Here is a 26,738-nt window from a genome sequence, read left to right on the forward strand (position 1 = left end):
GATGGTTACGACTGGTGTGGGTCTGCGCCAGAACTGGAGATGAGCCCATCTGCAAAGCACTTGGTGATGCAAAACCTAAGCTGAGCACTGGGATGTGCCCAGGGAGCAGGATGCGACCGCCGGCACTGCCGCATCCCCAGGAGGCAGAGGATGGGGGTTACCCCAGGGTTGTACCCCAGCTCCACAGCAGCGTGGGCAGATCCCACCTCCCCAGTTTAGCCCTGCAGGTGATGGGCAGGGGTTGATGCCGGCCCAGTTGCAAGAGTTGGAGCAGGAATGGGGAGGGAAGAGGGGACGTTTGTGGGGTTTCTCCTCTTTGCTCGTTGTGGGGTGAAGTGAGATCGGTCCCCCAGCATCCCCCACATCCCGGAGTGTCCCTGCAGCCACCCTCCCAGGGAAGGGTGAAACCTAGAAGAGGAGAGAGATGGCCAAAACAAGGTGTCACCTCCCTGGGTGCCAGCCATGCCCACCCTTTCTCCACACCCTGTTTGCCATGACCGAGACCCTTCTCCCTGAGTCCTTTGGAGACAGCCACTCCCTGGGGAAGCAACGTGGCACCCCGAGGTGAGCTCTGTCCCCCTTTGCTCTGATGCAGAAATACGGTTTCCCTCCATGCCGTGCCCTCCGGCTGCTGCGCGTTACCGGCTGCGGGCGAGCACTGAACTGTAACTCCATGTGAAAAACACCTTTGGGTACTTTTGCCAGCCATGTTGGTCCCCAGAGCCCGGGTGGCTCTGCCTGGGGCCTCCTCAAACCTTCACCTTCTGCCGGTTTGGTGGGGTTTTTGCCGGTTCTGAGCATCCGGTGGCTGCTGGGAACCAGCCTGAGCCTCACCTTGTATGTGAGGGGACATGAAGCAAGAAAAAGGAGAAATAAAGGTTTCTAGAGAAAGACTGGCCCCAGAAAGGAAAGGGAGATGATAGGAGAGGTGCCTTCTCCTGGTAGAGCAGGCAGATCGTGCCGGGCACGGTGCTGTGCATGGTGCTGTGCTGCTGAGTCCCTGCTGCCATCACCTCTGGTCTTGCTGGAAAAGCACAGCCCGGCGAGGCAAAAGCAACAGGGGATGCCCATGTGCTGGGCAGGCACTGGGGGGATTTTTATCAAGCCCTGGGGTTGGAGACGGGAGCTGTGATGAGCGAGGCAGGGATGGCTGGAGGTGCCTGCGAAAGCTCCGTAAAGCAAAACCAGGAGCGGGGCACAAACTAAAGAAGGTTTGCAGTGACGGTGGCCAAATGACCCCCCTGCAGGCTCCTTGGCACCCTCGAACAGGCGCAGACCTGGTCCCGAGGGGCTCGGTCTCCCCTTGAAGTCCCCGGTGCTTGCAGTACCCAGTGACGTAGGATATAGGGAGACCTGATGGTCTCCTGGGGAGGGTCCCGTGTCCCCACATCTCTTCCCCTGGGCCACCCTGGCTCCCCAGCCCACAGCACATGGCCAGACCATGCCCTGTGGGCAGAGCAGAGCCATTGCCAGGCAGCTGCACCCTTCCCCAGCCCATTCCTATTCATCAGGGCTTGGGTTTCACCGCTGTCCTTTCCCCCACCGCGGGAGGACAGGGATGGTGGGTTGTGCCACCGCCTCCCTCCAGCCCCCTGCCTGCGTGGTACCACGATGATCTCAACTTGAATTACACCAGCCCTGGGACGAGCTGTTCCAGTAAGAGCAAAAACACAGCAGCGAGGCCGTGCCGTGGCCCTCGGGGACGTCAGCGGGTCCCGGAGGTGGCTCCTCCTCCAGTCACACATTGATGCAGAAACCTCCTTCGCCCACTGCTGCCTTCTCCCCGTGATGCTGAACTGCTCCCACGTGGCCGGTGGGCCAGGTTTGGCCCCACAGAGCCTGGCATGGGGCAGCTCGGGGGGTCTCCACCTCCTCCAAGCCCACCCCTCTCCTTGGTTGAACCTGCAGCAGCATCTCCTAGAGCTCCCAGAGTCAGGGCTCATTGCTATGAGGCACCAAGGGCTCCAGGGGACTTGTTCATGAGCAGAGCAGGAGCTCTGGGGTCTGGGCTGGGTTGGAGGTGCCAAGGAGAGGCAGCCCAGGGGGTCTCCTCTGCAGGATGGGACCACTGGGTCCTGCTGAGGATGGCAGGTCCAGCCAAAGCCATGCACAGGGGCTCTCCGTAGAACCAAGGGAGGAGGCATTTACCCTTCCCAGCGGCAGGGAGAACATTTTTCCCCTCTAACACACACCAACGCATTTGGTATCGTAATAATAGATCATTTACAGTTGTTTATTTTAAGAAATGTATAAAGAAAAATGGCTTTAGCTCACACAAATCCTGCTCTTTGGCATTTTTCCCATCACCGACGACACATACGTACAAGCAGCATCGATTGTGAACCACAATCCGGGCTGGAAACCGCCGTGCCATGGATGCTTCCCACGCAAACGCCACTTAAAGCAGCTCAGGCTCCAGTTCCAGGGAGCATCACCCTACGCAACATGGAAATGAAAGCACAACGCTACGGGATGAGCAGAGCGACCCCGGCTCTGCCGCCTGGCTGAGGGCACGTGGATGCAAGCAAGCTCAGCACCGCTCCTGGCCAGTCTGAACATGGGGCATCCGTAACGGCTCAGCGCCAAAATCAGCCCAAGAAGAAAAAAAATTATAATAATAATTATACAAAAAGACAGACCCTTTGGCTTCAAGAAGCAGCCCTTGTTTTAACTGGAAGAGGTTTTGGTTCATGTTTGTTTTGATCTCAAGAGTTTTTTTTCCCCTTTTGAAGGCAGAAGGCCTCATCCAGAGGTGAACTCGGGGCCTTTTGCACATTTTTCGTGATTTACTTTCCTTTTGCCCACCTGCGTAAAGAGCAGCAAAACCCTTCCCCCCTGGGAAAATGCTGCTCTGCCGGGAGGTTTCCTGGTGAGGACCTGCTCGGCCCCATCAGGCTCTGCAGAGACCCCAGCACGTGCCACCGGGTCCTCTCCAGAGCCCCAGCCAAGGGAAGGATGCTCTGCCTGAGTATTTCGGGATTTACACCCCGGTGGGAGCATTCATTGCATTAAGGCCGATGGGATTTAAGGGACCCCGTTGGAGCAGCTCATTGCCAGGACCGTTCAAACACCTGCTCCCATCCCCGGGGATGCGTCTCGTTAATTAACGCTAACCAAGAGCGCTCCAGCGGGACATTTCCTCCTGCTATGGGGCTTGAAGAAACCCTAGAGGGTTTTGTTACGGGGACTGGGGATTCTTGGAGGAGGTTTTCCAAACCCTACCTTTGTCCATTGCTTTCCTGCCACAAAATCTGGATGAAACGGGAAAACAGAGAAGCAGCATGACTATAAATACTGTTTACATTCGTACCGTAGAGACCTGAATGATTTATGATTTCAATGCATATTCAGAGACCTTTAAAACCTGATATTTAACCCTGAGAACGTATCTGCAGATGCTTTGTTTTGGCTATGCAAACAAATCTTTAAGACATAATTGCACTTTCTCTGTATATAACAAAAAAAGAATCCATAAAGCTTATTCAAATATTCAAAAGAAAGGTGCTACTTTAAGACATTGGAGATTTTTGTTCACAAAACCTTCTCTTTTCTGTAATTATTCTTAATATTATTTCACTTGGCTCATCTTTCACTGGCTACTTGGCTGCACTCTGGAAGAATGATATACAAGAAAATCTCTTAATTGTGAAATAACATTAATAAATAATTACTTGTAAGTAAAAGGACAGCCATACTCATTTGTTAATGTCTGAAAAACATCGTTACCATGATGACATCATTTCAAAACTAAAATGTTTCTCTTTCACCAACAATAGATTTCACATTTAATTCTCATAAGAAAAATATTAAACTCTTTGCAAGTGCAGTGAGCTGTGAAAACCAGGATCAGTAAGAGATCCTGCTTCGAAAGTTAAGGTGTCTACTTCAAATATCTGAAATTAGCTCAATATCTAAGATCTATTGATCTGTATACGGAAGAGCTCTTGAAAAGGAGATACAAATGAAGTCTCTTCGGGCTGAGCAAGAGATGGAAGCCTCTTTCTGTTATACCAGCGACTCCTTCACAACGCGTTCCTTAGCCCATGCTTTTGCTTCGCCAGGAGCATCTCGAGTCTCTGAGCTGGGAACGGGTGCAAGACCAAAGGCAGGGGCTGTCTCCACATCTGTCCCACTGTTCCCATACATCTCGTGCATTTTGGTAGCGATCAGACCTTCCTTCTCAGGTGCGTCCTCTCTCAGGGCATCCTCGTCCTTACTGTGCCTGTACATGTAGGATGCCTGCTTCACCGAGCGCTTCAGGAGGTACCTCCGGAAAGCCCTCTGGATTTTTGTAGCACAGACTTCCTCATGTTTCCTTTTCAGAGTGGTGGTGATGGGTTCATAGGAAACCTTTGAGGGGTTTGCAGCCATGAACTTCTCCTCCATGGTGGCCTTCAAGGCATCCATCTCTCCCGAGTCTCCCAGCACTTCCTTAGTCAGGGCAAAGAGGATATCCAGACAGTGGATTTTGTCCCCAGCAACCATTGGTAGATCCATGGTGATTAACTTGATCTTGTTCGGCTTGGGAATTTTGAGTGGCTCCTGTAAGGTGTCTACAAAGTCAGACAAGGTGCTGTATGCAATGAACTGGGTGGCGTCCGGGTCAAACTTCTCCCAAGTTTCATAAAACATTTCAAAATCGTCTTCACAGAGGGGTTCGCTGCTCTCCTCCGTGGCCACGTTGAAGTTCTCCAGGATGATGGCAATGTACATGTTCACCACGATGAGAAAGGAAATGATGATGTAGCTGCAGAAGAAGAAGATGCCGATGGATGGATTGCCACAGTCCCCTTTTACCGAACTGCCAGGGTTATCCAGGTTGGGGTCGCAGTCGGGGGGGCCGCTGTTCAGGATTGGGCTGAGAAGGCCATCCCATCCAGCCGACGTGGTGATCTGGAAGAGGCAGATCATGCTGTTCCCAAAAGTTTCAAAGTTGAAGATGTCATCGATCCCTGCCTCCTTCTTTACATAGGCGAAGTTAGACATCCCGAAGATGGAGTAGATGAACATGACGAGGAAAAGTAGGAGGCCGATGTTGAAGAGGGCAGGCAGGGACATCATCAGAGCAAACAGGAGAGTCCGGATGCCTTTTGCCCCTCGGATCAGCCGGAGGACACGGCCAATCCTTGCCAGCCTGATGACCCTGAAGAGGGTGGGTGATACGAAGTACTTCTCTATGATGTCCGAGAGGACGATACCTGTGAAGGCATGAAAAAGAGGTGAGTTTACCATGCTCTACAGCCAATGCAGGGAGGCGGGGTGGAGCTACTCCACTTCATCTGCTAGGGTTGGGGAGATGGAGGCAGATGAGGCCCCCTCAATGGCACACAGCGCTCTGCTCTGCTGGTGGCAAAGGGAACGTATTCCAAAATATCTCTGAGCACAGACCCAAAGGTTAAATGCTGGCTGCTCTGCAGCGCAGCCATGCAACATGGAGACAAGGGAAACCCAACACCAAGGAGGAGTGGGACAGAATCCCAGCCCCTCACCCTGCCTGGTGGCCTCCCATCTGTCTTGTCCTGTTGGCCTGGCCCTGCTCAAAGGGTGGGTTTAAGGGGGTGGCCAGTGATAACTTGCTGGCTCTGAACAGGCCAGACCATTTCCACCCTTTGTTATTCAGTGGGACCTCTGAGGAACCAGTAGGACTCACCTAAGATGGAGAGGATGACCACCACAAAGTCAAAGATGTTCCAGCCAATAGTAAAGTAGTAGTAGCGCAAGGCGAACATTTTGAGCACACACTCTCCGGTGAAGATCACAATGAAGACCAGGTTGATCTTGTAAAGGACAGATGTTTTGAGTTCGCTTTGATCATCTGTTTCAACCATCATGGTCACCATGTTAAGACAAATCAGGATCATGATGGTTATGTCAAACACTTGCTTGGTCACAAAGTCAAACACCATCCCTTGAAACTTGTTCTGCCATAAGGGCCACGTGGGTGATGATGGAGAACCAGAAGTGAGGTGGGAACACAGGACAGACACACACAAAACAATGACACAACAGAAAAAGAAGGAACCGTATTTAAAAGAGTGCAGGAAACCTCAGGTTTGTGGCCGGTACACAGGTCTCATGGCCCCAAAAGCTATGGAAGGAGGATACCCAGCACCCTGCAGGATGAAACCCACCTGGTAACACCATGGCCAGAAGGTGTGGGCACAGAGGACAGTTGCTTTCTAATTATATCCACAGCTAATGCATCAGAGCAAAAACAAACACATGGGAAAAGGCCTCGCTTGAGTTGGGCTATCAAAACCAGACCCAAGTCACAACTGCTTATGTATTGGCAATGTCCCTTCTGGGAGTGTCGAAAACTGAGCTTTCCCTGAGTAATTCCCTTCGAGAGAAGAGCTGGGAGCTAAGCTAGGAGAAAACCCTAATCCCTGCAAAAAGGACCCCCCACTTTGCCCTTGCCAGTGGACCCAGGGCTGAAGAGCAGATCCAAAGGAGGTTGCCTGATGTGAACCTCTTCTGAAGCCCCAGCCCTTAGCAAGGTCCTGTCTGAAGAGTAGCAATGGGGAGCCAGGATTTGGCTCCTTGCCCTGGCAAATGATCTTCCCTAAACCCTTGTCATTCACTTTGGGACAGTTGGTGGCTTGAAGTGCCCCCTCCCTGCTGGACTCCAGGGCGATTAACCCAACATACCGATGGCCTGGGGATGGGCTTCTGGGGTTTCTTGGAACCGAGCTTCTTCATGGCGTTATAGTATTTCTTCTGCTCTTCCGTCATGAAGATGTCTTTGCCTCCAAATTATAAAGGGAATCACCACTGTTAGTCGTGGGAACTCACCTCTTCCTACCAAGCATCTCCATCCATGCTCCTTCCTACCAAGCATCTCCATCCATGCTCCTTCCTACCAAGCATCTCCATCCATGCTCCTTCCTACCAAGCATCTCCATCCATGCTCCTCCAGGCATCGCCTGCTGCACTGACTCAGTGTAACCTGCTTCCTCCCTGCTTGCCCTTTTCTGCTTCCCCCAATTCACAGCACCCATGGGTGCTCACCCCAGCGCTGCGGTTTCCTCCTGCAGAGGTGAGATGCTGCCTCCCAGCTCGCTGTAGCGAGCGGGGCACCCCATGCCCTGCCGGGGCTCACCCCCTCCTTGCTGGCTGGATCCTGCCAGGCAGCATCTCGGTGTGCTTCAGACCTCGCTCGGCACAAACAACGTGCTCTGTGTTACCCACCCTCCGCCTGCTCCCCCCTCCGGCAGCCCGGTGCTACTTGCTTGAAAGCAGAAGTTGAGTCTTTCCTTGATGCATGGAAAAATGATGAGAAAGGGTCACGGGGTAGGAAAAGAAAATAAAAGTGACGGCACAGGCGTACAGCCGTGCCTGCCGTGGCACAGGCAAGAGAAAACACGGTCTCCCTTGCCACCTCCCTCTGCATCCCTAAGTGAAGTCCTCCGTAAATGCTACGGCCAGGACACAAAGCCCCGTGTGCCGGTTGTCCAGCTCTCTTTGTTCGCTCTGCAGGAAGCCACTAATGGATAAGAGCCCCGGGGTCCATCCGAGCTCTGGGCACGGTGGCCCTGGTCCCCTCATCCATGACCGTGCTGCTCCCCTCCGTCCAGGACCAGCACCCCAGGAGGCAGCAGTGGCTGCAGGACCCAGAAAATACTTATCTTTTTCTTCTGCTGGTTGAAGTTGTCGATGATGACGCCGATGAAGAGGTTCAGGGTGAAGAAGGCGCCGAAGATGATGAAGATGACAAAGTAGATGTACATGTAGAGGTTGATCTCATACACCGGCTGTTCTTCAATCTGACCAGGAGAGAAGGGAAACGTGAGACTAATGCTCTCCGGAAAGCGTGTCCCCAGGCCCCCAGACAAGGGGTCACTGTATCCGGACAGAGCCGTGGAGGGGCTGCCCCAAAACTTTTGGCAGATGCTGTGGGGGTTGAGTGGTTCCCGTGAGAGCAGCCACGCGAAGGGACATCTTTGTGACACCGGCTGGGGGACGAGGATGTGCTGACCCCCGATCCCACCGCACGGGCTGGGGAATAGGAAAGGATGCCCAGGTGCAGCGATATCAATGAGCAATCTTGAGCTTCTTCCCAATAGTCAGCTTTCCGAGGGCCAAGAGGGAAAAGGAAAAGGGGTTTAATTTGTGCCGCGCCAGCACGCGGGGGTGGCACAGCCTGGCAGCCTCGGAAAACCACTCCTCATCCCAATGGAGCATCGCTTGATTCTGCTCTCTATTTGACTGGAGACATCCCAAGGTGTCACAACCTGCTTCCCCCATTTCAAGGGAAGCTCTTGGCAGAAGAGAGCGGATTTACTCCCAAAACAGCTTTGCCCCGGGTGTTCGGGGAGGCAGAAGCCCAAACCATTTTCGGAGGGAGCTGGAAGCCTCTCCTCCGCTGAGCGCCGGCAGCTGCAGCCGGGGTGAGAAGAGCGGCTGTTTCTGATGCTAAAAAAAGGCAACGAAAACAATACGTTCAGGCCCACGGGTGTGCGGGGGTGACCCCCCAGCGGGACGCGGGCAGGTTTGCTCACTTAGAGAAAGGTAGGAAGTCCCTCCTGCTGCGTCAGCTCATGGCAGCGTGTACACACATGGACTGGCGTGGGGACACTTTTTGGGATGGATCACGGTAGAAACCACCTCTGCGCGAAACTCTTCAAAACACTTTTTTTTTTTTTTTTTAATAACCCATTTAACCCAAAGGTTAAATGCTGGCTGCTCTGTTTTAATAACCCATTTATTGCTCAAAGGCAAGCCAGACACTTTCTCCAGGATGGAATAAGCTCTCCCAGATGGAAGGGTACATGGAGGGCATCGTCTCACAGCACGGTGAAGGACGAGCCCTCCGGTGCGGAGCTGCGGAGGCAGAGTGGGGATTTCAGACCATGAAGCTGAAGCTGAGAGGAGCAGGCTTGACCCCAGCTGTAGCCCAGGTGGGGTGGGAGCCCGGTGTGGGGGCCAGGCTGCAGCTGGGATGCAGGTGACAATGACATGGGTGGCACAGGGACACAACTGGCTGCCCTTTTTGAGGCCGTGCACCTCAGCAGGGGGGATGTTTTGGAGGTTTCTCCACTCTTTAGCCCATGTCTTAGCTGGAGCCATGGGTGGGATGCAGGCAGCCCCCCGGCACCAATGGGCAGAGCCAGAGGGGGATGCTGCGGCCAAAGGCTCCAGCCCCAGATCGTGCTGAGCTGCACCTCGGTCCCAGGACTCTGCTCCCAGACTGCCAGGGGGAACCGACCCGCTGGGATGAGCGATGCTTGGTGCCGGTTGTGAGACATCCCTGCTCGTCCCCTCACCTCGCGCGAGTCCACAGCGGCATACATGATGTCCATCCAGCCTTTGAAGGTCGCCTGCAGGGACAGTGGAGAAGAACAGATTCGCTGGGAGGTATTTGGGGCCAGGGAGGAAGGGGAGGGCGATGGGTGCGTGTTTGGGGTTTAGTTTGGGGGTTTAGCTCTGAGCACGCCTGCTCAGCCCGGAGTTACAGCTTCTCCGTGGGAATGGCAGGAGAGGGACCATGAGTTGAATCCACAAGAAAAATGCCCTGATGCAGAAATACCGAGATTTGCACGTGCACACACGTGTGCACACACAAGCTCTGTTCTGTGGCTGAGGTTACCAGGGAATTCCCAAAACGCTGCTGCAAAGCAGGCTGGGAAAAGAAGCAATTTACTCTTTTGCCCCCAGAACAAAGTGCATTTTCCTAACGGCAGAGCTGTGCCGGGGCTGGCTGCTCCTCCCACTCCCAACCTGTGCCACCTCCGTAGCCCTGACTTCTGTATCGCTGCCTCGGCTATCTGCTGGATCCCGATCCGGGGGGGGTAGGGGGGGTACACTGCACCTTTTACAGGCTTTTGCTGCTGATTTGTTAAACAAAAAGCCTGAACATCTTGTTTCCTGAATCTGATGGAACAACAAACCTGAAGAGGAAGCTGAATTTAAAGCTGGTTAATCAATCTGGGTTATGCTCCAATTCTGCAACCGCCAGTTCCCCTGGATCTGATGGGAGTAACCCCAGCCCATCCAATAACGGAGCCCACACCTATATTTTTATTAAAATTGTGGTGAGCAGTTCCTCTTCTGCTTGCCTGGCTCAGCTGCCGTGGGTTCAGTGGAAGCACGGCTGCGTTCGCCCACTGCGCTGCAGCGGACACACGCGCTCTTTTTCCAATCGTCATCTTCCCCATGCAAAACTTTTGCAGCCTACGACTACAGCAGACCGAACTTTTCAAATGGGTGAGGGGAAAAGAGAGTACCTCCCCTCCTTGGTCCTGCATCCCATGCTGTGCAGAGGACTTCTCGCAGCTCCAGGCTTGGTGCTACCTACACTCATCTGCAGCAGATCCCTGGTGACACTTCCCTTCCCCTCCCATCTTCTACCCTGTCCTTTTCCTCCATGGCTCTGCAGGGTTTTTTGTGTTAAATATCAATTTTGGAGCTAAGAAGCAGCCAAGAAGCCCCATCTGGGCATCAGGGCAGCATCTCGCTTCAGCCCCAATGCTATTCGCGCTGCTCTGCTACGGCAGTGCACGTCTTGGAGGGATGGCAGCTGCTTTCGTTACATACCACCTGCAGCAAGGAGAGGTATCCCAAGCCCACGTTGTCGAAGTTGACCTTGACGTTGACCCATCTGACCTCGTTAGTGTAGAGGAGGGCCATGCAGTCGCTCTTGTTGTTCACCACGCTGATGTCGAAGCGGTCCCCCGAGGTGGTGTTGACGCATTGGTAGTACTTCCCCGCAAAGAGGTTCACCCCCATAATGCTGAATATCAGCCAGAAGATGAGGCAGACCAGCAGGACGTTCATGATGGAGGGGATGGCGCCCAGCAAGGCGTTCACCACCACCTGCAAGGGGAAAAAAGACCTTGGAGGACCTGGCTAGGGAACCAGGGTAGCAATGATGTGGACCTTCATGTCCCTGTGTCCCAGCCTTACCCTCCTCAGCAGCACCAAGTGGGCTCAAACTGGTACCTTAGCATCAATCCCATCAATCTGGAGGCCCCTAAAAACCAACTGGGATGGGTCCCTGATGTAGGTGACTGCTGAGCGGTGCTGCTTGCACGGCCGTGTCAGAGCGAGCAGCACAAGGGTGAGGCACCTACCCTCATGCCTTCAAATCTGGACAGGGCACGCAGTGGTCTCAGAGCTCTCAGCGTCCGCAGGGACTTGATGGCTCCCAGCTCGGAGTATCCCAGCCAGTTCGCTGTCAGGCTGATAATGGAAACCTGGAAGGAGCAGCCCAAGGGATTAGCAGCACCTCAGATGGAAACAACGGAGAGGAACTGAGTCACGTCCCTGCAACTCCTGCCCATCCCTTTCTCCTCAGCACTCCCTCAGGCCAGCGGTCATCGCCTTGTCTTGGGACACATGGGCTGGCATTGAGTCCTTGGGTCCCTAGTGACCAGCCACCTGGAGGATGTCCCTGCCTCTTGGGTATGAGGGTGGAGGTGTCGAGGAATGGCCTGCTGTGTCACAGAGCATTTGGGAGACCCTATGTCCCTTCACATCTCTACTGGGGTCTGGTAGAACAGCATGGGCTTGTTCTTGGCTTGAGCGTAAAACAGAAAGGGTTTGAAAGGGTTTCTGCAACCAGGGAAAGAAGTGGCCCTTCCTGTGAAGGACCATTATTTTAAGCAATGCTCTAAGTCCTCATTCCACAGCCACCCCATTGTCCTTTAAATTATTCATTTCCGGCAGCCTGCTACAATCCTGTAATGCTCCCAAATTCCTTGGCTAACTATGGCTCTAGAGATGCTCATCCAACACTTACATCGACGATGAGAAAATCCAGCCAGCACCACGCGTTGGTGAAGTACACCTTGAAGCCATAGGCCACCCACTTGAGCAACATCTCAATGACGAAGACATAGGAGAAGACCTTGTCGGCGTACTCCAGGATGGTGCGTATCACCCTTCGTTGTTCAATGTAGATGTCCTCAAAAGCCTAGAAGAGGCGTGGAGCTACATGACAGTCATTCTTCCATTAGACCCGCTGCACGGCTCAGTGTAGACACATCCATGCCTGCATTGTCCCTGCTTTCCTAGGGCTTGGGGCAGCTTGAAAATTTGAGAGCCTAACTACGGGTGGCATTTACCGATGCACCTGGTCAACATGGGGTCTAACTCTTATTTGCAAGTTCTTGTTGGCTATGTAGAGCGGTGTTTGTCCTGAAGCAAAATTTCACTGAAGCAAATGTCCACCTGCATCAAATTCCCACCAGTCTGAGCACAAGTCAAAAGCCAGGACACCAACCCGCACCTTTGGATGCCTCGGTAGTTTTGAAAATGCTCTTAGGAGTTCGGGTTACTGCTATGTCCGCATGGCATGGAAAACATAAGCAACCAGAGGTACGGGCATGGTGACCAGGTGTTGCACAGCTGTTTTAGCACAGCTTTCGATTTCGGCGCTAGCTACAACCTCAGACATCCCCAAACTGCAATTCAGAGCGTGACGCGGCCACATAAAGTATGTCTGAAAACCAGTTCAGTCCCCCCGTCCTCCTTCCCTCTCTCTTTACCTCCAAACTTGCAGAGAAGTTGGTCTCCCCATTAGCTCTGTGTATTTACAGGTGCAGCTGAGCTATACCCAGCCCAAATACTCGGAGAGGACCAACAGGCTGACCCACAGCTTTTTAATGAGGTTGATTTAAATGGATGCCCGGGTTCTGGGAGGGTTCACCAGTCAGCGGCTGGCAGTGCTGAATGGCAAAATAATGACCATGAATTATTCGTAAAGCACCTCCTGACAGCAGTTACGGAGGCAGTGAAAGGAGGAACCAGCCACATAAAGCTAAATAGATGGTGCAGATAGTTCATGGTTGACATTAAGAGCAGGAGGGGAGGCTGTAGGTGGTTGCATCCCCTTGAGCCCACGGAGCAGAGCCCATGGTGGGTGCTGGGGAGGGCTCTACAGCGGTGACTGTACCGATGCAGGGCTCTCGGAGGGCAAGGGGAGGATGTTTAGATCTCCTTGCAAGGTTGTACATTGGGCAGACCTGAGCCAAATGGGGTTTCAAATCAAACATCTGCCCACAGCTGTGTCACTTTGCACAGGAGACAACCAGGGGATGCCCAGAGCCTCCGGTGCTGCTGCCTGGGCCCTGCACACGTTCCTGGGCTCCGACCAAGCTGGGGAGCTGCTGCAGAGCAAATGGGACAGGGCGAAAGGTGGGACCTACCAGCGCCCCGCTGCTGAGGAGGATCATGAAGACGATGAAGGTCTCAAACCAGTCGTGCTCCACGATGCGGAAGCAGGTTTTCCGGATGTTCCACCATACCTTCCCTCTGTCGCTGGTGATGTCCACATAGAGGCAGGGAAACCTCTTCACGCAGGCTGGGGATGGGACAAAAAGCTGTGGGTTACCTCCTGGCCAGAGCATTTCCACCAATAAGACACTATTCATGCTTTTATTGTCTTTTCAAACCCTCCTAGGTAGAGGCTGGAGCAGGATCCTGCTGGGTTTGAGGGTGTGCATGCAAGAGGGGAGCCCCATGGGGACCATCACCTTGGTGGTACAGGAGGATTTGGAGTGTGGCCTGAGCTAAGCAAGCCTGAGGGTTGTTATGCTGCAAGAATTGGTTGGCAATGGCCCCTCCATACCCACCTCTTCCTCTCCCCGGGGTCCCCTGCCCTGCTTGGTCCCTCACCTTCCGTGAAGCACTCCTCGGGCTCGTTGCTGTCCTCAGCCGCTTCTGCCTCATTCTCCTCCACCGGCGGCGGGGGCTTGTAATCCACGGTGCTGCACAGGGAGGACGCGTTGTCGCTGGAGAGGGGATTCTGCAAAAGGAGAGGAGGTTTCAGGCTGGGCTGCCCTGCAGAAGGGATGCTCTTGGGCTGCGGCTGCCTTCAGCCATCCTCCGGCTCCTCCTGCCCCTACCGAGGGAGCCGGCTGGTGGGACCCCGTTGCTGGGATGCTGCTCTGAGTTCCTTTTCTATGAAAATGCAGCCCAGAGGGAAGCTCTGGAATTGTCCAGGGCTGCAGGCCTTGGAGGATCGTCGGTACATGAGCTTGCACAAGCTTTGCTTTTCATCCAGGTTCAGAGGAGAAAAGGTCCCCTGACCCCAGCCTTCCTCCCAGCACAGCAAGTCCATCTCCCATCCTCTTATACCATCTTCTCAGGCTGATTTTCTCACCTTCTCCTTCTCTGCATGCCCCCATCCAAGAAATGCTCTGCCTTTGGTACAATTAGACCTGCAGAAATCTGGGTGGCCACCATGGCACTTCTCTCAAGTCCTGCTGGCTCGGCTTGTGCCGAAGGGCTTTTAAGCTGAGGTTCACCCAAGTTCAAAACCTGCATCCCAAATATGTCTCGCCGGCTCCATCCCGCGCCGCAGCTCAGCTTGGCTGCCTTCCCAGACACCACTCAGCAAGGCCCAGAGGGGCTGATAACGAGAGAAAAGCTTGGCAAGCCCCTGGGATTTTTTTCCTCCTTTTTTTTTTTTTTTTTTTTTGCCTTTCCAAGAAGACCTTCTGCAGCACTTGAGGAAAGAGAAGATCCCCAGACCTGCCTGTCCTATCTGGGAGCAGATGGTCTTGGATGGGCATCTCCAATGCCAGATGGTGTTGGCTTGCATGGGAAAGAGATAACCCTCCCCCAAGTTTGCTGGTGCTTTCAGTAGTGAATAAAGTAGCTACTCCATCCTCCAAAAAGCCAGGGAAGAGCCCCTGGGGTAATTTGAGGCACCGTCATTGCCTGCAGCTTCAGGGGCCACAGCCACATTAGCAGGAGAAGACATTGCTCTGGGGGACCCTTGCAGCCTGACTACTGCATGCTGGGGACGCGCAGGGCATTGCCTTGAGGAGCAGGACACGGCAGTAGCGGTGGCACGAGCTGTCGGCTGGTGGCTCTGCAGGAGCAGTGGGGCCACCCTCCGCCGGGGCTGGGGGGGCGGATAGGAGAGGCAGGGGGATTAGGAGACCTCGGCATGGAGCCAGGCAAGCTGTGACCCCGGGGAAGGACACACGGAAACCATCTGCCTCCAGGACAAGTCTTGCAAAGGCACGAGGTGGGGACGAACCAGCGCAGCCGCCCCAGAGATCGTGGGAAAGGTGCCCAAGAGGCGCTTGGCAGGCTCGTGTAACCCAGGAACTCTGTGTGCGGGTGCTCAGGGCAGGTCCTGTTGGATGGGGACAGGGATAACTGTGCTGGTCCCACTGCGTGGTCCCCAAACCCCATCCCTGGGGGCTCCTGAGCCCCCACGCGCCTGCGACCAGCAGGTTTGCAGGGCAATTTCCATCACACAGCTGGTACGGCACCTCCAGACTGGCTGGGTGTTTCCACCCGAATCCAGGGCTTTCCCCATCCTTGCCAGCACTGAGCATTGGCATTCAAGTGCTGCGCACCCAGACCCACCCCGTGACCCCCATAATTCACAGCACTTGACAATAATCCTGTGATGCACCACAGATGCCCAGAGCATCTCAGGAGACATCACCCTGCCCGGCAGGATGGGAGTCCGAGGCACTGACTCTTTGCACAGCCACACACCAACACTGCTGTTCCTGTCACCTCCTCGCTGCTTTGCCGTGCACAAGATAAATCAACCGTAAGATGCAAAAGTGCTTGAGGAGAGCAGCCACGCTTGCTGCCATCATCCTGCCGCTATCATTTCACCCTGAAAAATATCTTTGCCTTGGAAAGGAGTTGCTCTGGAAGGGGGAGAGCATTTATCAGCGTTTTCTGAGCAGCCCATCTGGAGAAACCCCCCCCCCCCAGTTTTGCAATCGTCACCGGTGGCTTGTGTCCCCGGTGCGAGACAGTGTGCCGGGCTTTGGCTCCATCTGGAGCTAATCGATGGCATGTGAATACACCAAGCTAGCAGCAGTCTTCCCTGAGGACCAGCTCAGGGCTCCCACCAATTAGCACCCGATTTCTAATTACTAGGCAGTCATTTCATGTGATGACCACCAGCCTGTTGCCCACCCTGCCTGTTCAGGCAGGGGCAGGGTCGTTAATGCACCCTCCTGGCTTGCACCTTGGTCAACGTTCGACTGAATTTAGCCACCAAAACCATCAGTGATGATGGGGTGAACTGGTATTTAGCGGTTGAGAGATGTTGCTTGCCCCGTGCACATGCCGAGCAGCCAGGGATGGCTCTCAAAACACAAGCTCCATGCAGGCGTTGGAGCCGGTGCCGCTAGATGTCAGCTGAACACAGCCCCAAAACGTGGAAGCCCAGCGGGGACATGTCCATAACTGCACATCGAGTTTTTTCCCCATCTGCCGGGAAGCTCATCGTGGTGGTGGGAAACTGAGGTCCATGGGGACCCCACAGACCAGGCTGGATGTGTCCCCCCACGGCGGCTGGGCTGGCATTAACATGTGCAACGCGACCACACGCCCAGTGTGCTGTGGCATGGCTGGGTGTACTGGGGATTAGTGCTACTGGACTGGACTTGTGGTAGGAAAAATTTGGGGAAAAATGCCAACTCTCAGCCCTCCTGCTGGCAACACTTAGGGGAACAACAACAGCAACTCCCCTCGCCCATTCCCTTGACCAAGGTGCTCCAGGCAAGTTTGTCCCTTCTGAGCACAGCTTAGCAGCACGTTTGCAATGGGTGACAGCCAGCCACCACCTTTCCTGCCATCTTCCTCCTGCAGCCCCAGCTGCTGGAAACACCCGGTTTTCCCAGCTAAAAAAAAAAAAAAAAAAAAAAAAATCAGGATTGTCCCCTCTTCTTGCACCGTGCCCCGAGAGAAGCCAGGTCCCTGTCACTGCGTGGAGCTGCAAGGAGCCTGCGGATGGGGAGGGAGGCGGATGGCTCTGGGGTTTGGGGAGCCCTGGTTCATTTTCCAGCCCTGCATTGGGGTCGCTGTGCAATCACAGCCAGGCACTCAGCAGAAGTTGTGATTGCACCCAAACTGCACCACTGCCTTCTGCCCCGGCACACTGCCCCGAGCAGGACTAGCTGGGACAGAGCTTCCCAGAGGCTCCTCAGCTCCTGGGCAGACACATTTGCCATCGATAGTCATGATAAGCCCCGGGTCAGAGCTGTTCTGTTATTCATACAAAACCCCTTTCCAGATTGATGCAGTTGCTCCTCTTCACCGCAGCATCCCCAGCTGCCCTGCGTTTCCCCGGGACCTCGATGCGACCCCGTTGCGAGCAGTAATTTCCCACCAGGTTATCACCCTCCTTTCTGTGTCCACTTGGGTCTTCCCGAGTTTCTTGTCCCGCATCACTCGGTCATCCTCCCAGAGCCACCAGGACGATCAGTGTCCCACAAGCCCTGACAGTCCTCTCCACGCCTTGACACAGCAATGCCGACATCAGCTGTCTCGTCAGCTTTGGATCCAAAACGCGTGGCTTCATGTTCACTTGTGCTAAGCTCCTCCTCCTGGTTTCATACCCTCCCTGATGATGCTTTCTGAGGCATTAGCGGTGGATCCAATGTTAGTGCCATCAGCAGATTTCCTGGCATCAAATTCCTCTGGAACATCTTTAACCCCAAACCGAGCGCTTTGACCCTTGCACCAATCCTGCGGTGCAGTGGGTCCCCCTCGTGTTAGCAATAACCCCATAGCCTGACCCAAAACAGGCCAAAGACCTTCTTGAACTCCCCCACCTCCAGCTTACACTGGGAAATGCCAGGTTGAAAAACCCCAAGTTTGGCCCGTGCCACACATTGTGGAAAAGCTAAAAGTAACCAAAACCAGCATAATTCTTTGGGCAGCACAGCAAGAATGGGTCAATCCCAGTTTTTGGATTGAAACCCTTCCACCCACCTTTCTTACCTTGGCATCTTCGGTGTCGGACTGGGTGCTCGTCTCCTCGTAGAGGTCAGACTCCTCCGAGGCGATGGGGACTTGCACCGTCAGGTTCGGGTTGTTAATGAAATTCATGTGGTCCAGTTCATCCATGAAAAAATACTCTTTGCCAGTGACTCCATCCACGAACTCCGACTTGGGCTCCTGGCCAGTGTCCACATGGTTTAGCACAGAGTTGTCCCTCTTACTGTGCTCTTGCTCTTCCTCCGGGGCCACCTTTTTCCCCTTCCACAGCCTGCGGAGCAGCGTGAGGATAGAGGTCTTTACGAAGTCGATCCCCTTGGTGATCCTGCCAAGAGCGATCTGCAAATTGTTCATCTCTCCATCGTCGTCAGACGCCGCCAGGCTATCAGCACTGAAGGAGCTCAGCAGCAGAGCTAAGAACAGGTTCAGCACCTGGAGGGGACAAAAGCAAACACCAGCGCTGACGTCCGGCACCAACATTATCCTCGCAGGCTGAAGCATCAGGGACCAGTCACGGCTGTGGAGAACACCCTTATGTTGAGCATGTCATGGGACTCCCTCCTCCCATCGCCCAACTCTGGGGCCTGCGGAAATGCCAACCCCTTCTCCTGGAGGACATGGACATGGTCCTCCTCACTCGCTCCTGACTCCACAGCGTCACCCCCAGCTGCTTGGGTCCTGCCGATCCATTTGCAAGCGATGCCAGTCATCGCTTCAGCCCCTCTCAAACGACCTCTGCTGTGGCTCCATCAACATGTCCCTCCCTTCACTCTCTTGGAGCTCTTGGCCTGGCTGGTCCCCACGTGGGACTCCCCAAAACCTACGGTGCTTATCCCCACCGCCCATAGGGATGTAACTCGGCTCTGTCCCTTTTCTTCCCAGGGAGAAACCTCCTGCTTATTGTCCTCCCAGCTGCAACTCCTCCTCTCCTCTTTGCTGGCTCTGGTAGCTCAGATGCGCAGTGACCTCCTGAGGGTCTCCAACACCCTGGAGCCACGTAGGACCCTAAGCCACAGCCGTAACCTCCTCCCTTTCTACCAGAGACCGCTCTGCTCCACGGAGAGCGGCATTTCATCTCAGCACAAGTCAGTTCATGGGATGCAAATGCAATGCTCTATATAGCTCCGAGCACGGGCTCTCTCCTGCTTCCCCCAGATCTCTCCTACCTCACCATGCCCAAAACGTGACTGGACCCCACTACAGCCTCGCCTGGCATGGGTGGACTCGCTGCATGCCAGAAACCCGGAGCAGCTCACGAGAAGAGGAGCGGGACAGGCTCTCCCCGGGGTACGGGAGCATCGGCAGCACCCAGCCGCGCACTCGCTGCGCAGAGCGGCCGATGGGCCAAGCCCACAGCTGTTGATGTTTGTGCCTTTTTGTGCCAGCAGCGTATCTGAGAAGGGAATTAGCTGCTATTCAAGGTCACTGCTGTTTTCACATGGCTCATACCATATGACTTAAATCGCATCTTTAAATAAATCCCTACTATCCCATCAGTTTAATACTTACGTTAAGCACCAATTACAGCTAATAATTGCTGTTGGCTCTGGTTTTTTTGGACAGGAGTCTGTTACCTTGTCACCCGACTGACTTCCTCCCTTTTCCCTTAATAACCCCAAAGGAAATGCTCAAAGTGTCATTAACAGTAAAGGATGACTGACCGTCGCCTTATTCCTCTGCAGGGGAAGCGGGGAGAAACACACACCTCCCCGCAGCCGGGATGCTCGGGAGGCTGCTCGGGACAGGCTCCAGGACTCGGAAATACCTGAGACATGGCCAGGAGAGCCTGGCAAAGAGGATGAAGAGGGCAGAGATGCCTCTGTAGGTGGTCGTGCACTGTGTTTCTCTACTTAGCTTTAAATGAACCCTGTGCAGCAAAGCAGGAGCTGCAAAGCTTGCCTGGAAAGCTGGGGTGCAATCTCAGGGAGGGCTACACCTCTGGGAGGGCTGCCTCTGACCCCGCCAGCTGAAAATTGTGCTGCCCCCATATCATCTCCAGGAAAGCCTCCTGGAGGGGTGGATGGGCTGTCCTACTCAAAAAACTGGCTCCAGAAGAAGAAAAGTTTCCAGACCCCCTTTTGGGGAGCCCCAGCTGCAATTCCCGGTCTCTAAGCTCCTGCACTCTCTGCAGACCATCCTGGAGATGCTCCTGCTGCTTCCGGGTGATTTTCAGCCTGATTCAGCACTGCAATTCAAATGAACGGGTTCCCCCTTGAAAGGCAGCGTTACAAACTGTTGCTGGCTGCTGGGTGATGGGCAGCACGGGGGGACATCAGGCTGCTCCCCACCACGAGGCGATGCACGCACGTCTGCCCAGCGTCACCCAGCACAGACCCCAGGACACCCCAGGGTGGGGTCTGCAGCCAGCACGGCTCTCCGTGCTGCTACGGCGGCCAGTTCAAAGCTCCAAATACCTGGCACGAGCCAGGGAAGCCAAGCAGCACCCAAATCCCAATTTTCTGCCCTCGAAGTGGGACACTCCAAGCTGCCCTACCCCTGACCCCAGCCATGGGGTGGTCTGGGTTTCTCCCCGGGGCTGCTTTCACCCCTCTGGAGGGCTGTGCCAGCCCGGGGCTGGAGCAGCCACCCGTCGTGGGGAGGGAGGCGTCAGCAGCTCCCTGGGCAGATAGTTTTTCAAAGCAAATTCCAAAGGGCTTACACAACCCCGGCAAGTAATAGGAGCGATTCGGCGAGCCGCACGCTCCCCTCCCCTGCCTTGCTCCTTAAGAAGGGAGAGCAGGGCCCACGCCGCCTGGAAAACAAGCTTCAAAGCCGCCAGCAAGAGGGTTACCAAGTTTAGAAAGGATTTCACGCTCGCTTGGAACTTGCAAACCTACAGCGCTGGCAGCAAGCAGCTCGGGTTAGCAGGGAGGGCAACGGGCAGGGAGGGAGGGTGATGGTGACCAGGGTTCACCAGGACCCAGGGGAAGGAGCCCCTGTGCTGCAGAGGGGTCGTGCATCCCCAGGGATGCCACCTAGACCACAGTGAAGATTGGGGATGCTGGGGATGCTGAGGATCTGCAAAAGTCTTCCGGGGGGGAGGTGTCTGCTCCTAAAAGCACCTGGGAGCAAAGGGCCAGCCCTGGGGCGAGGTGGGTATAACGCTGCTTCCATCCCTCATCGCAGGAGGGTGGGAAATGGGGGAGAAAAGCCTGAAAAGCCATGTGGAGAAGAAAGGGCAGCTTGAAGATGAGCCCTCTTTTGTCCCAGAGTTGCTCCTGCATCTGCCTGAAGCCCGTTGTTAGGTTTTCCATGCCTCGTGTTCCCCTTCTGTTCCTAGTTTCAGCTGAAGGTCCCTCAGAAATTGCTTTTTACCCGGCTTGACACAGGGCTGGCCACACAGCCCATCCCTCCTGGGTCAACAGGAGGGAGGTCAAGCTCTTTGCCTGCGCTCCTGTACGGCTCCAACAAGACCATGCCTACAGGCCTAGTCCTGGAGATGAGCTGAGCTGGACAGTATTGGCCAGAGAGCGAGGGGCAGAGGTGTCCCCTGCCCACGACACCCTCCGACTTGCCCCCTACCTTTCATTGAGGGTCCACCCCAGCTCCGAGACTCACCACAAGGTTCCCGATGACCATGACCATCATGAAGACAATGAGGCACATGGTCTGGCCAGCCACCTCCATGCAGTCCCACATGGTCTCGATCCACTCCCCGCAGAGGATGCGGAAGACGATGAGGAAGGAGTGGAAGAAGTCATTCATGTGCCAGCGGGGCAGCGTGCAGTCGAGGGAGATCTTGCACACGCATTCGATGTAGCTCTTCCCAAAGAGCTGCATCCCCACCACGGCGAAGATGAAGACGATGATGGCCAGCACCAGCGTGAGGTTCCCCAGGGCGCCCACTGAGTTGCCGATGATCTTGATGAGCATGTTGAGGGTGGGCCAGGACTTGGCAAGCTTGAAAACCCTCAGCTACGAGGAGCAAGGAGACAAGGCGCTGATTTGCCTGGGGCTTTCATTGCCACAAGGTGTCAGCAAGGCTGCGAAGCTGGGATCAGACCTTCATGTGGCAGTTTTGTTAAGGCAGGAGGGATTAAACACCCAATTGCTTTGCAAAGAGCACAGACTCTGACTTTCCTAAATATTTAGCTCAACTCTCCGTGTTAGCTTTAACAGGGGACAAGTTGGTGACCACCATAAAGGTGGTTGAACAATCCATTCTCCACCCTGGTGGCAATTGCATCCAACCCCCTCCCACGGCACAGCTCATCCCCACGGCACGTACCAAGCGGAAGGAGCGGAGCACGGAGAGCCCTTGCACGTTGGCCAGGCCCAGCTCCACCAGGCTCAGGGTGACAATGATGCTGTCAAAGATATTCCAGCCCTGCTGGAAATACTCGTAGGGGTCCAAAGCAATGAGCTTCAGGACCATCTCTGCCGTGAAGATCCCCGTAAAGACCTGTGGGAAACAGCACCCCGTCAGCTTGCTTGAAAGCCAGTGCTCGGCATGGGGTGGGTAGCACCTCTCCTTTTTGGGGTATTCCCAAGGTGTTTCATCCCACTGGGTCCAGCCTTGGTTGAGAACGAGCTCCCCAGCTGCTGCCCAGTGTGGCTTGGGGAGCCAGGCTGGGAGTACTGGGAACCGATTGTCACCGGAGAGACTTGACAAAGGTGCCTGTTGGCAGGTGGAAATTAAAAATAAAAGTCTCATTGGCAAAGGGACCCCTTTCAAATGACTGGTGAATCACAGGGCTTCCCAGCACCAGGAACTGGGCTGCTACTGGGATGCCCCTGCCCCTCCCCAAGCCCTGTGAAAACTGATCCGGCTTTTACACATTACTTTTTTCCTGGGACTACAACGACGCTGTGCATTATCACGTTACTCCGGAGCGGGATCAGCGATGTGACAATTAGCATCCTTGATGCAATTTCATGACATGTGCAGAGGGGACCCGGTGACAAATTTTGCCCTGGATGTGGATGGAGTTGGGATGCACGTGTTTCCACTTTGCAGAAAGACTTCTGCACTGGCATCCCGGGGGATGCTCCCCGACATGCTCCTTTGCATGCCAGCCCACAAACGTCCCCTATTCTGCTCCTGCCAGCTGACCCCTGCTCTCTTCGCTCACAGCCCGGCCACCTTTCTGCCTGCAGCCAGACAGGCAGCAGGCGCTGCTGCTTTCATCTCGGGCAAAGGCAGCGATGTGGGGGGAGACCGTGGCTCGGTGGGAGCTGCTCCTCCTGCTTCCAACCCTCCCTGCCCCTTCCCCAGCAAATCCCCCCCGGCCCCGCTGGCTCCCTGCATTGGGGTGTGCGTGCAGCCAGAAACCGCCGCTGGCCTGAAGGAAAAGCTGGACCTGTCTTTGCAGCCTGACCGTGCTTTGAGCAACAGCCGATTAATCCCCTTGTATTTCCTGAATGAAACCAGAGACAAAGCAGCTATGTGCTGAGCCTCATCCTGCCCACCCGGGGCTCCGGCACCGGCATGTGTCACTCCAGTGCCTGTGCACAGAGAGGTCCCGGCAGGTGCTGGAGCAGGGCAAGGTGGCAAGAGAGGAGGCGGCGAGCTCTCCCATCCCTTAGATGCTTTTCCCAGAGCTACCAGGGGCCTCCTGGACTTTTCCCACCAGCAGATTGCATCCAGCTGAAAGCCATTTACCCTGAGCTCCAAATAGGAGCAGCCACAGGTGGTTGCTAAATACACCCATGAAATCAGGACAGTCCAGATTTGCAGTGATTTCACTGGGAAAAGTCTTTTTTTTTTTTTAAAAAAAAAAAAAAATGCTGCTAGCACTGTTGCCTCCTGCTCCATGGGGACCTGTTTGCTCCCAGCATCTGACTTGGCCCCTGCTCTGCCACATGGCCACCCAGCATTGCGAGGACACTGTGGTGTCAGCCAAGGATGGCAGCAGCTCGTGCCTGACCTTGGGTTGCAATGTAGAAGATGGCTCAGGACAGCTCTGCAAGGTCATGGCCACATTGGCATCGCTGAGATGCACCAAGCAAGACAGAACCTGCAGCAGAAGGGGAGCAGGGGATGATGGATCCCACCCCCATATCTCTTCCCTTGATCTGAGCCATCCTGGAGTCCAACCCATCACAGGGATGCTGTGATCACACCTTTCTGCAACACTTTCTCAGCAGCTGGGACGTGTTTCCAGGCATGCATGCATGCTGTTCAGGTGACACAATGGCAGCAGAGGGGATCTGCCCACCAGGGTGGATGGTGTGGCTCCTGTGGCTCTAAATGGGGAAGGACGGGATGCCCGTAGCTGCCTACCAGGTTCCCCACGGTCAGCACGTTCTCAAACTTCTCCGTCATGGGGTAATGCTCCATGGCCATGAAGACGGTGTTGAGCACAATGCAGATGGTGATGCCCAGGTCCACGAAGGGGTCCATCACCACCAGCTTGACAAAATCCTTCAGCTTCAGCCACAGAGGACAGCAGTTCCAGACCAGGAACGTGTGGGCAAATTTGTACCACCAGGACGGGCACTTCTGGTGAGCTTCCTCCAGCTCTGAGGAAAGAAAAATGACATCAGTGTAGGCTCATCCTGTCCTCCCCTGGGTGGGGCAAGTGCTAACCCACTAGAAGAGAACTCTCCTGAGGTCCTGAACCAGCCCTAGACCATCTACAGAGTTTAATATGGGGGCCAAAAGGATGAACCTGCCCATGCCCATGGCCTGTGATGTTGCAGACCTTACCCTCCAAACCAGAGAGAGATGGAAAGGCAGATCAGTCAGGGAACTGTGGGTCCGATCCCTGCTCTCAGCACCTGGGCAGGATTTGAGGTGGCCCTGCCACACTGAGATTGCAGAGACATCCAAGGGAACTGCTCTGGGGTGGCCAGAGGGTTTGGTGCCCATTCTCAGGGAAGACAGGGCTGAGAAGCCTTTTATTGCTGAGTCTACGGTACTTTTTGTTGAAGTTGAGACAGCAGCTCTTGGGAGGCCACTCGACAGCTCTCGGTTGACTCTGGAGACTGCTGTAATGAATTGCAATCCCATTCATTTGCAAGAGAGATTGTAGTATCGCCTCCAGGCATCATCCTAGCTAGTTGGGATGAAAAACCTTGCTCAAGTATCACTGCAGTGCACTGACCCCCTATGGAGACCCCAGGTCCAGAGTCATCCCTTGCATGGGGCTGGAGATTTGGGACAGCCGCTGTCACTGGTGTGTGCCGAGGACCCCAAGGCCACCAACGCGCAACAGTTGGGCTAAAACAGCCGGCACACACAGCCCTCACCCAGGCTGGGGAAGGACGTACCTTCCACAGCGTTGGAGATGACACTGATGGCACTCCCCACCCTCTTCTCAAGGCCTGGCCCATCTTGGTCACCCACAGTGAGGTGGTTGTGGTCTGATTTCTCCGGCTCGCTGGTTGGGTTGAACTAGAAGGAGAGGAGGCCACAGGGGATGAATGCAGAGCGCTGCAGGCTATTTAGTGTACTTAAAGATAGAGCAGGCAGAAAAAAGGGCACGGTCTGGAGAGACCTTGGGGTGCAACATTGGAACTACAGGTGGGCTGCAGAAAGGCTGGTAGGACCCGACCCGCAACAAGCTGGGCACAAGCCTGTCCCTCCACCGGGGTTTATTGGGATGGGCACCCTCAAGGGATGGCAGAGACAGAGCTGAGCACGTACATCAATCACCGTAGCGGACCGCTCCAGCATGACCTTGGGGACCACTTGCCCGTTGCAGTCCTTTGCCTTGTCCTGGTCGCTGTTCAGGTCCGAGTTGCACTCCTTCTCAGCCATGCTGCTGGGCCGGGAACCGCTGCTGGACCGCCGGTCCTGCAACTGCAGCACCCCACGTCTCCGTCACCCACGTGTCCGCAGCCGTCGGGAGCTTCCCGCAATTGCTGCAGGGCACCAGGCTAAGGAGGGGGGAGAATTGAGCCCCAGGACCCTCCTGGGCAGGACTTTGTGGCTCCAAAGCCTGCTACTGCAGGACCTGGGCAGCAAACTCAGATCCTCATGAGCAACAATGAGGGATAACAATTTGCAGTAGCTAAAGAGAAGTTGCAAGCCTTTCCTTTTCACTTGCACACCCCACCGTACTAAGCTCTCCGCGCAGCAGTATTAGATCTGTTCAAATTTGGTCAGGGTGAATAATTTATAAGGACAAAACTATGCAAACCTTCTAAATTCTGTCTTGCAGGAAACTTTTATCTTTGAAACATGCTTCCCAAATGGGAAAGAAGCAAAATCTTCAAGGCTCTTGCTGAAATGCGATGTCCAAGATTTTTGGACTTGCACTGAATTTGTGAATGTTTGGGTCAAATTTTTTTTTTTTCTTCCCAAATGTTGTTTTATTAGGTTTTCATTTGCACATGCAATAGTGTTTGGGGTTGTTTTGGTTTTTTTTTTTTGGTTTGGTTTTGTTTTGTTTCTGACAGTGGTATTAATACTTGAAGTTTACTACACCCTCTGGTAGCACTAAGGATGCCACAGCGGAGTGGGAACTTCTCTGTTCCCACTGCACATCGCTGAGATGCAACACGGTTTCCACACTCGGTGGCTGGATATTAAACGGATCTGAGTGCCCGTTTCTTGCAGGTGCTTTGTCCTCACTCTCAGCCTTATTGCCTCTGTCTTCTCCATTTCTCTAGGTGACAATAAAGGGGTACCATCCCTTAATAAAGCCTTTGGGCAACTCACTGGTTAATTTGCTCAAGGAACTGGCCACAGCACCTGGAGGTGCCCAGCCCTGGAGTCCCCACCCCTCAGGCAGGGCTTGCTTAGACCCATCCTGCAAGCAGCAGCAGCCAGATAAGAGTGAGCCACTTCCTTGGAGGATGTTGTGGCTTGGCACAGAGGAGCAATGAGAGATAGAGGCTCTAGAGAGTGGAAAACATTGTTTTGCGTCTCTCTCTACATGCAAGGAAGCTGGTCTTTTGCCCAGCCTAACAGTTACATTTGCAGGGATGTCCCCTGCGGACATTGCTGACACAGACCAAAATGATGATTAGAGATGAAAAATGGCTGGGCTGCAGTATCAGACATCACAGAAGCTTTTGCCATGTTTTTATAGGCACATTGTGCAGAAAAGAGACTCCCAAGGACTGAAAAGGGGCTAAGGTAACACCTTGGG

At 54.5% G+C, this 26,738-nt stretch overlaps 1 protein-coding gene across 1 annotated transcript in view; it reads right to left on the reverse strand.

Annotated features, from left to right (window-relative positions):
• Positions 1 to 3,915: 3,915 nt before the first annotated feature.
• The window catches only part of SCN4A (sodium voltage-gated channel alpha subunit 4), a 32,751-nt gene continuing 9,928 nt past the window's right edge, over positions 3,916 to 26,738 (reverse strand). Inside the window, exons 10-25 of the mRNA XM_075171233.1 lie at positions 25,289 to 25,444; positions 24,913 to 25,036; positions 23,924 to 24,162; positions 21,929 to 22,102; positions 21,259 to 21,615; positions 17,704 to 18,132; positions 13,615 to 13,744; positions 13,146 to 13,300; positions 11,738 to 11,911; positions 11,070 to 11,192; positions 10,534 to 10,812; positions 9,264 to 9,317; positions 7,628 to 7,763; positions 6,649 to 6,755; positions 5,651 to 5,921; positions 3,916 to 5,198 (exon numbers count right to left, since the gene is read on the reverse strand). Of these exons, the coding sequence (XP_075027334.1) occupies positions 4,006 to 5,198; positions 5,651 to 5,921; positions 6,649 to 6,755; positions 7,628 to 7,763; positions 9,264 to 9,317; positions 10,534 to 10,812; positions 11,070 to 11,192; positions 11,738 to 11,911; positions 13,146 to 13,300; positions 13,615 to 13,744; positions 17,704 to 18,132; positions 21,259 to 21,615; positions 21,929 to 22,102; positions 23,924 to 24,162; positions 24,913 to 25,036; positions 25,289 to 25,444 (4,101 nt within the window). The 3' untranslated portion in view covers positions 3,916 to 4,005. The remainder of the gene's footprint in view (positions 5,199 to 5,650; positions 5,922 to 6,648; positions 6,756 to 7,627; positions 7,764 to 9,263; positions 9,318 to 10,533; positions 10,813 to 11,069; positions 11,193 to 11,737; positions 11,912 to 13,145; positions 13,301 to 13,614; positions 13,745 to 17,703; positions 18,133 to 21,258; positions 21,616 to 21,928; positions 22,103 to 23,923; positions 24,163 to 24,912; positions 25,037 to 25,288; positions 25,445 to 26,738) is intronic.

Source organism: Calonectris borealis, chromosome 22, assembly GCF_964195595.1.
Source record: "Calonectris borealis chromosome 22, bCalBor7.hap1.2, whole genome shotgun sequence".
Lineage (NCBI taxonomy): Eukaryota > Metazoa > Chordata > Aves > Procellariiformes > Procellariidae > Calonectris > Calonectris borealis.